General features: G+C 36.4%; 1 protein-coding gene across 1 annotated transcript; it reads right to left on the reverse strand.

Moving 5' to 3' along the window:
* Positions 1-2,100: 2,100 nt before the first annotated feature.
* Positions 2,101-9,534, reverse strand: LOC149179023 (alpha-xylosidase 1-like). The gene is made up of 4 exons (XM_089420491.1): positions 9,278-9,534; positions 8,445-9,109; positions 6,189-6,419; positions 2,101-3,861 (listed from the first exon to the last, which is right to left on the reverse strand). Exons 1-4 carry the CDS (start codon positions 9,484-9,486, stop codon positions 2,228-2,230), a joined length of 2,739 nt encoding a protein of 912 aa, XP_089276617.1. The 5' UTR covers positions 9,487-9,534; the 3' UTR covers positions 2,101-2,227.
* Positions 9,535-10,597: the final 1,063 nt, after the last annotated feature.

Raw genomic sequence — 10,597 nt, forward strand, 5'->3', positions numbered from 1 at the left:
CTTAGCCTCCACTTATTTCTGCAACAGGAGCCTCACGACCTCCCTATCTATTCTTATTCTCTTATTTTCATGTGCCTGTGCTTCTTGGGTGTTTTCCCCACAAGAGCTTCTTAGCCTCCACTTATTTCTTCAATAGGAACCTCTCGGGCTCCTATGTTCATTTTTCTTTCTCAGTGTGCATGAATCATGCCACATTCACTAGACCTCTTCAAGTTATGCTTCTTGTGGTCCTTCTTTCTCTGTGTGCATAGGGCATATTTTCCTCAGCGCGCAAGAGAAGATCCTTCGAGAATGTTCTCTTGCCTCTCAGCCATGATGGTTTTGTCATTCTAGAGTGGTCTATGCGGTCCAACCACTCTTGACAACACAACCTATACTTTTCACTAAACGTTTGTCCTTTTCTTACTTGTAGCCTTTTCCCAACAAGAACATGGGCACGTCCTTGCTTTGCAATTGAGTTAATACATAGTCAACTCATTAAAACCCGCTCAGTCAACCTATAACTAATATTTAAAACAACTCACTTCCTAAGGCAATCTCCCTCCTCAAAGAATGAAATTTGTGTCCCTTTCTCAATGATTTTAATTTATAATTACATAATTACAAGAAGAATGTTTTACCATGGGAATTAACTGATAGGGTATGTCACAAAACTATTCATTAAAATCTTATCATAATCATTTTAAAATGCAAACCTAATAGATCATTAAATTTATTATAGTTGTGTTGTTGTCATTATATATTATATTTTAGTTTTGACAAGAATATGAGAATTAATCTTACTAATCTTGGTTCTAGAACTTTAATTTAATGATTAATAATCATTAGATAGATGATAGGGATCTAACTTCCACAAAATATTCATGGATAAAGGGTTAAAAATTATTTTAAAGACAAATATATATTTTTTTTCAATTTAATAAAAAAATAATATTATATCTTCAAATGTAACAACCAATTTTCATTTCATTATTATTTATGACATTAAATCATTATTACTTATTGTTATTTTTAGTATATTTTCTTGTTTTATGTATATATATATTTAATTCATATATTAATTTTTTTATAATTAATAATAATAACAATAATAATTTGAAATAAAATTAATTTAAATAATTTTTATGATTTTTTTTTTAGCAATATGAGTGGTATGTATAAATGTTTATCAACATTTATCAAATATTTAATTCATATCACTAAGATAATGATTATTTATTATAAATACTAATATTTTTTTTTAATAACTACATTTTAAGTTTGGTAATATTTACCATGAAAATTGTCTTCCATAAGCAATTCAATCATATTATAAAATATTGTGTAAACCATGTGATTAAGATACAAAATTTTTGAGTGAAACTAACCCATATATATAGACACCATTTTGTAAATGCTTTGGATATGTACATAAAAAAAATTATGCTTATATCCATTTCTTCATATAATTGGTTGGAATGGCATATTTAAATTGTGAAATGTAATAATCTTAATATGTAACTTTGTCTAAACAAAAATTAAAAAAATTGCATCCCTATTTTAGTATGATTTTGGTGAAATTAAATGTGAAATATTTATAATTTTAATGATTTAAAAAAAAATGTTAAATTTATTTATGGATTAAAAATACATTTTAAAATTTATTAAAATGTTTTCTTAATTATAAATTCCTAATCAAAATAAAGAATAGACCATGATTAACTTAATATTTTTAAGTCATAAATTTATAAAAAAAGGTTAGCAAATATTAATCCATGGTAATAAAAATTATTACATTAAATTTTATTGGAAAGTGCGATTATTTGGACTTTCTTAATTTGTGTTATTTAATTTGGTTTTTTTGACTATACAGGGATTCAACCCCTGAAAAACCCTAAAGCACTTTGATTGTACAAAGTTATCCATCAAACTTGTGATTTCATAAATTCCTGCTAAATGAAAAAACGAGAGAAATTAGACTAAAAAAATCCAAAAAAATATCACTAAAAACAACTCATTATATTTTTATACGTAGCAAGCTTTGGCAAACGTGTCAACCATATGGAACTCCTAACGCTCACACATTAAAGTTTCCCCCATTCACTTCCAGGCGACAGCATGTATAACGACTTGTTCAAGATGTTATTGGAATTTCATTACATACCAGATTTACCTGCGGAGATGTATAACTTACGAAATTTGTTACCGCAAAACACAAATCAGAGCGCATGTGCTCTTTTCTTAGGAATCAAGCTACCAAAGTCCATGAGAGGTCAATGTTCCTACCTACAGGGAGAGCCAATCCGTTCAATTCCATTATTGCACCGCCGCCCTGGCTCTGCTCAGCACTGGTGGAAAGGGGTTGTACTGAATATGTAAAAGATGAGGAAGTGAATGGCTTCCCATCCAACTGGAATGCAATCTGAGAAGATAAATGAGATTTGGAGAGTCCCAGGATCATCAATTTCTCCACTACCCACCCTTGACTAAGACCATACGATCCACTCTCAACCTCGGACACTAGTCTCACTTTCTTCCCATCTGACTCGGCGGAGAAATCAACATATGTAGACTTCCCCTCTGCAATCTTCATATCAACATCTTCACCCGAATCCAAAAAGAGATGGCCTTTGGCCTTCCCTCCCGTAGACTGGAACCCCAGTGGGAATGCAATAATCAAAGTGAAAGGGGTCATCCTGGCCGCCGTAGTAGTCATTCCCCCTCTTTGCATGGGCAGAATCATGCCCTCACACACATGAACATTAATGGTATCCATGGGAGCTTGGAGGGTAACATACTGCCCACTGGACTTCACGGCCATGGTCATATCGTTAAGGTTATACCAGCTCCCCTTTGGGAAATAAGCATTCACCGATGTGGTTTTGTTATAGAGCACGGGAGAAATTAGAACCCCTGGGCCGAGAAGAAACTGTTTGCTCACAGCGTAGGTTTCTGGGTCCTGTGGGAATGAGAAAAACAAAGGGCGGGCAATGGGTGCTCCAGTAGTATGGGCATCGTAGTTCAATGTGTAAAGATAAGGGAGAAGGCGGTAACGCAGCCCTAAAGCTTTTCTTGCTGATTTGGCAACGGAATCCCAGAGATAAAGCTCCTGGCGTTTGCTGGCAAGATTGGAATGGTCTCTGCTGAAGGGGTAAAAGGCCCCCAACTGAATCCACCGCCCGCAGAGCTCCTCCGTGGTGTCGGGATAGAAGCCGCAGATGTCAGCGCCCACCATGGGCATCCCGAACATGCCGAAGTTGAGTATGGTCGAGATTGAGTAGCGGAGATCCTCCCAGGTGGCTTTGTTGTCTCCCGTCCAGTGCGCAGCATATGACCCTGACCCCACGAAGGTGGATCGCGTGAGCACGAATGGGCGCTTGTTCAACAGATTCTGGAGCGCCTTGTGCGTGGCGATGGCCTGCGATAAGCCATAGAGGCTGTGGGCGTCGTACTCGAGGACGCCGTTGTAGTGGACAGAGCTGGTGGCGATGGTCTTGAACCCCAGCGGTACCTGGGTACCGGAGGCGTTGATCTTGTAGGGTGGCACGTCCCATCGAGTGGCGGTGATGTTTGTGCAGTCGAGGCAGCAATCCCATGGAAAACCCGTGCCCGGGCAGCTCCGGTTTGTGGGGATGGAGCACTTGCCACTGCAGAAATTGGAGACTTCGTTCATGTCGATCCAGAGACCGTCCACGGGGACCATTTGGTGGAAGCGGGAGATCTCGTCGGCCCAGAAATTCACCGTCTTTGGGTTCAGGAAGTCCGGAAAGTATACGGCGCCGGGCCACACCTGACCCAAGAACGGACTCCCGTCGTGCTTTATGAAAACGTCGTCCGCCATCCCTCGCTGGAACGTGCCGTAGCTCGTGTTAACGCCAATCCCTGCACAAATATGGATAAATTAGTGGAACAATAATAATCAATTAACAAATACTAAATATTCACCTGAAAATTAGATTTCTCCTGAGACATTGGTCTCCATCATCAGTATCATGATAAACGTATAATAGATGTCAAAAAGATTTGTCAGCAAAACTGTAAAGTCGTCACAAAACAGGTATTCTGCTCAGGGTTAGAATATTCCCCTAAGAAATGTTAATTAGTTTGTGCAGTGTAATCTTTTCTTTTCTAGACTAAAAAGTCCTTTCTTCCATTTTTAAGATAGATTTTGCTCCGCTGGTTTGCACAATCCCGTGTAATTTAAAGGAAAATGCTAAGGAATACAATGTCATTTAGGAGTCTGAAAATAGGTTTTTTATTAAATGTAAATATCATTTAGTAATATTAAACTACAAATTTTTAGCTTCACGGGTTAGGTCAATCCGGTTTTGTGATATTGCGGATAGATCTACTTAGATATTTTGTATGGGAAAAAAATATTAAATTATTTTTTAATTTATTTCATATCAATATTTAATTTATTTTGAATAAATCACGTCAATGTAAATAAATTATTCTAATGTAGAATATTTTATTGTTTGAGTAGGTACCTATACCTTACTCAAATGGCTATGACATGAATCAAAATTTAAAAAGAAAATAATTAGAATTTAAATATTTTATTTCATGTAATTTCAATTTCAAAAAATCGATATATTTTAATAATTTTGTCCCAGTTCCAATTTTTAATATAACTACTCATTTTTTCTGCCACTTCCAATTTTTTTATATAACTAATCATTTTTTCTTCCATGTTGTGCTCATCGCGAACACATAATGATTCACATTCCACTCCGCTTTATGGCCACGGTTACGGTTCTATCCAAAACCCAATCATTGTTGCGACTGAACATTAAATATTACATAAATCAACGGGACGATGACTTATTGTGTTTTCGGAGGAACGGAGGTTTACAAAAAAATTATTGGAAACAACCCAACACATTCCCGAAATAAAATAAATATTATAAAATTTTAAACCTTTGATTTAATTAACCAGAGATAGGGATAACCCAGTAACTAGAGATAAACCAGCAACTAAAAATTGAAAAAAGCAAGCCCCCCGTCCATCAGTTACCCCGTTCAGGGCTGTAGATAGATGGATATTGATATAGAGATAGATAAATAGATATTGATAACAGATATATTAAATTGTTATTATTTATTATTACATTGAATAATTAAAATATTATCAAAAATTTAAACATCTTAAATAGATTGATTTATTTAATAAAAATTATAATTTTAATAAATTTTATAACGATTTTAAAAGGAAAAAAACATTACTCCTTATTTTATGATTATTACTCACTTTTTGGCAGTGGTTTCATCTAACTGATTCCTGGTTTAATTTAATTGATTTTTTTTAATAGATTTTTTTTTTGTCAATTTAAATCATTGAATTTACATTATTATTATTATTTAATCCAAATTATTATTTAATTTTAAAGTCATATCAAAACAAACCCAAATTGAAATATAAAACCCTTGTAACTAAGAAGTAATGTATAAAAATAATAATTTTTAAAAAAATTGAATCCATTTTTCCAATTAAAATGTAATTTAAGTAAATAGAAAGTAAGATTTCACCCAAAATTGTAGAAACAGGGTTCAGACGAAAATGCGAAAAGAAAAAATCGCCTAGCCGAATACGCCAAACTTAATTTCCTACAAGCCCGTGTGAAAGAAAATAAATTATTAGGTTAATAAAACAGCAATATCATGAAAACTCTAAGACCGGAGCTGGCCGCACGAAACACTTATGGGATGTTGAGGCACGTGTCTCTTCTGGCATCATCCATTTGCCGCGACTAGAGAGTATCATTTGTCAAATCAGAGATCGACCAGACCATGAATCCCATGTGGTGACAAAGAAGATAAACGACATAATCGGCACTTGTCAAGGGTTGAGCGGGAAGGAAATTAAAGAACAGAAAAGTCAAAAAGAGATTCGGTCCGGCATTCTACATTAAATTCAGGAGGTGGGAAACACAGCATATGAAAATGAGAGTGTCACAATCTAATTTGTCAAATTTCCAGAATGGTGCACTGGTCACACTTTTTAAAAAGAAAAATAAACGAGAAGCTTAGCCCAGTTTGTCACGATCAAATCTTGAATTTTTTATTTTAGTTTTCACTTTTTTACTTTAGCCCAACAAGGCGCCAAAATACCAACCGTGAATGAAGCAGGAAAGATGTGAGACCAAACAAATCGGAAATGAGGCAGAAAACATGATCACCAGAAATGGAAGGAGGCCATGATTCCGTACCTGGGTCGATAAGGACGACATATCTCATTCCATTGGCGTGAATTCGGTCAAGGAAGGGACGCAGCTTATATTCAGGATAGTTGATAGGGTCAAGGGTGAAGTCTTTGGCTCCATCCATGTGGTCATCATCGTTCCATATAACATCCAGAGGTATCTGAGATTTGTTATAGTTTTCCACCACATTCGTTATGTCTGATACGTTCTTGTATCCCCACCTGCATTGATGAAACCCTGCACCACACCACATCATCCTAAAATTAGCTTCAACCATCTCACACTATTTAATGGTATTTCCATAAATATAATAGTTTCAACTTTACAATGTCTGACTAATATTTTACAGAGGACACAGGAAAGAACTATTCTATTTTTTTTCTACATGGAAATTATTTTTATATGAGGAATATGCATGTTGCAGAGATAGAAGTCATTAGATTAAAACTCATTGGGTCACTTGTAAAATCATTGCATTCAAGCTCATCATATCACTTGGGAAGAGAGCATACTAATCATTCCTCACATACACCCAATTAACAAATTTACTTGTAAAACTTAAATTTAAAACAAATTTACTTGTAAAACTTAAATATAATGCGGGGATTTCAAGTTGAATGTATTATATAACAGTTAAAACAAATACAGATGTCTTAACTGAAAACACCCAATGAATAAGAATTTGTCACCATCTTCTACTCTAGACCTTATAAACATTACACCCAAAACCTAGAGTTTAGCCTTTTTGTACGTTTCCTGAATGAACTCAGATCCCAATAAAAGGAACCAGACAAAAAAAGAATCCAATGAACAGAAACTGCTAACATATTATTAATTATTACACCCATGCAAGCAGGACACTGGCCAGAAAAACAGAAGATTGTAACAGATTTCTCCGGATGGCCTAGCTGCACAAGCACGCTGCATCGTACTTATAACCAAGATACAAATTTCATTGTATACAAATCTCAATGAAAGAACACTGGTCCTCACATAGGGAAGAGGAAAGTTGAATGTGACCCAACCATCTAAATCATAGCAATATTAAAACTCTATAAACAATGACAACAATATACAAAATCTTAACTCTATTTTTTGTCTGAACCCATACCCATAACCAATAGCAACAATCTACAAAATCTGAACTCTGTTTTTCTATCTGAATCCCTGTATAAAAATATAGGAAGCAAACATTCAGGATAAGGCATATTCTCCAGTCTAGGTCTTAGTAGAGGAGATCTCAAAACCAATGGCATTGTGCTCTAATTTTAAAAGACCAATTAAAATAAAAAATAATATTAATTTTTAAGTTTCCAAAAATGTCGTAGAGATGTTTTAATCCTTTTCAATGTTTAATAAATTAAATATTTAGATTAATCTATTTGCTTTCCTTTCCTATGTTCAATCATTTATAATAGTTGTATAACTTCAGAAATTTTATTTTATTAATTTGCTTCTAATTCTTCATTCACCAAAGAGGGTAAATCACCTAGCTTAGTAGTTGCAGGAGTGAAATCAGGGTTAGAAGTTGCAGCAAAGAAATCAGGTTCAGAAGCTTCAGGAGAGAAATTTATAGCACCGTACTTTACTAAAATTCAAATCAGAATTAGAGATAAATCAGAGATAGAAGTTGCAGGAGATAAATCAGATTTAGAACTTGCAGGAGATAAATTTATAGCATCGTACTTTTACTAAAATCCAAATAAGGCTTAGAGGTTGCAGGAGATAAACCAAACTTAGAAGTTGCAGGAAATAAACAAGGTATAGAAGTTGCAGGAGATAAATCATTTTCCCAGGAAGCTTCTTTCCCAAAATAAGAAAGCACAAATACAGCAACAACGTGTTTACGAGCGTGATAACCCAACTCCCAAATCTCAGTTTCGCATATGCTTCAGATTTAGAGTTCAGTGTACCCCAAGAACCATACGCTAGATGTGATACTCTTACAATATACAAACTATAGCTTTCTGAAATTAAATAGTAAGCCTTGTAACTGCAGAGTATTCTGTTGATCCAACAAAGCAAAGAGATTTCAACTCTATTAAACTCCCAACAAGAAAACCTCGTGGAAGTTTCTGCTGTAAATCCAATATGCCGAAAAGCCCAAAACCCAAAACCCTACCCTCTGCCCTTACATCATACTCTAAAATGTGTAGGCAGTTGGCACAGACATCCATGTGAGAACAAGAACTAAAACTTCCCACTATGAGCTAGATGTGAATATGCATTGTAATATAGAGAACAATGCAGGAAACAACATACCAAAGGCCCAGTAGGGCTGGGCAACTGGGCGGCCAATGAGGGCAGTATACTGCTGAACAACATCCAATGGAGAAGTCCCCGCAAAGAAGTAGAAGTCGAGCACGCCCCCGATGACCTTGTAGGTCAATGCATTACCAGTATAGAAAACGTCCATCCCATTGCTGTTCAACAGCAGAACTCCATGAGAGATTCCTCCGTTCCTTACATCCATGTAAAAAGGATGGGAGCCATACAAATCTGTATTCAGATTTATTGCAGAAATGTCAGTTGTGAACAGAGTATAAGCTTCTTTGGGAAGAATTTTGATCCCGTTGGGCTGTGTGTTCTCGCCCAATCCATACAGGGAAGCTGTTGCAGGAAGGCCAGTGGTGAGCTCCAGGTACTGATCTTTGAAGACCAAGTTCCCATAGGAAGAGTTGAAGAGCACATCCCCATTGGATTTGCGCTTTATTGCAAACCCAAATGGATTGGAAACGAAGGAGACGATCAACTCCCCTCCAGCAAACTTCGAGAACTCGAAAGCTGACTTGGCTGGTTTGGCCTTCCTACTGCTTATCGGCAGATCGGCAGGCGCTTGTTCCCTGGACAGCAACTCCTGTGGAACTTCCCATCTCTTGGTCTGTGCATCGGTTATATGCACTCTCACCCGATCCTCTGTTTCATGTCTGCATTACAATCTCAAATTTGTCAGTCCCTGTCATTCAAAAGCCATCAAACCCAAAACAAAAATGCTGCAAAATCCAATCCAAATCACACAATGAAGTATAAAATCAGACTGAAACCAGAAAAAAATAGCAGCCCAATGGAAAAAAGCAATAGAGCCGAAACCGTACTTGACATAGAGCCGAAGATGTGGAATATCAGGACCATAAGTATTAGTTTGCTGGATGAGTTCCAAGCTCCCAATCAAGCTCCCATCGGATCCTTGATCAACAGAGACTAGACGATAGCCATAGCCAACTTGCTGGCCATGTCCCAAAGACCACAAAGCACAGACTACAGAAATGAAAGTTAGTACTGGTAGAGAACCCATAGTCAACATGTCAAGGTCCGGAGTAATTCATGGATGTATATATAGCATCAGAATGGCATACGGGGTTAGGATAGTGATTAGATAATGGGGTAACAAATCCATCTTGAACATGTGAACATGTGACCGTGTAGGGTCCTCGTTGGATACCTATGAAAATGTCCATTGGCTCAATCCAGTCCACTTCACTCCACCCCAAATACAATATCCTGGCTAGTGACAAAACGTCAGGTGGAGAGAAAGTTAGCCATAAATTTTCTCAAACGAAATTTAATGATCTTTGTATATCATCTTGAAACTTGCTCATTTTCAACAGAAATTCCATTTCCACACGTAATCTGGGAGAGGCATGTCAGTTCACACCGTCCCCCTCCCCTCCGCATCTCCGCATCCCCTAAGGATCCTACTGGGGTCCAAACTTTCTAGTAGACAGTGGGCCTCTTTTGGCCGTGTCTTGTTTGTTATTATGCATGTCATCCATGGTCCAAACTTTCTACTAAATATTTGCACCGCTTTTGGAGGGAATATTTCTTTTTTAATCTGACCATTATAGTTATTTATGACTATGACCCTGCATTGCAATCACGAATCAATGGCCTTTCGCAGTTTTGAAGATTTTTCCCCAAAAGCATTTCGTTTTTTTCCGAATGTGTCATAAAGTTATGTCATTTGCTTTCGAGGGTTTGGTAGGGTTTAGTGGCAAAGTTAATGTGTAGTCATACGAACGAATCCAACGACGTTACTGAAAGATCATTAATAAGTATATAGAAAACAGGATCCCCAGCGCCGAGCCCTTGCATTGACGATTTGGTAGGGTTTACTGGCACACTTTAATGTCTAACAACGCCTCTACTGCATTGAGGGTTTGGTAGGATTTAGTGGCACTTTTCGTCGAAGTTGAAGTTATTTTCCATATGGCATTGTGCGGTTGTTCGTGGTAATGTGTGTGGTTTGTTGGCATTTGCGTTGTTTTCGGTAATGTGTATGAGTTAGAAGTTTTGGAATTGTGTTGGTGCGAGTGTTGTATTATATTAATTTGTGATTAAATTTTTAGTTTTAATAATTAAATTTTATTTATAAAATTTAAGTGTTAATAGATGTTATTTAGTGTTAGAATGATTAA

This window comes from Pinus tabuliformis, chromosome 4_1 (genome assembly GCF_031772625.1).
Source record: "Pinus tabuliformis cultivar Carrire ecotype Pingquan chromosome 4_1, CPIR1, whole genome shotgun sequence".
NCBI classification, from domain to species: Eukaryota; Viridiplantae; Streptophyta; class Pinopsida; order Pinales; family Pinaceae; genus Pinus; species Pinus tabuliformis.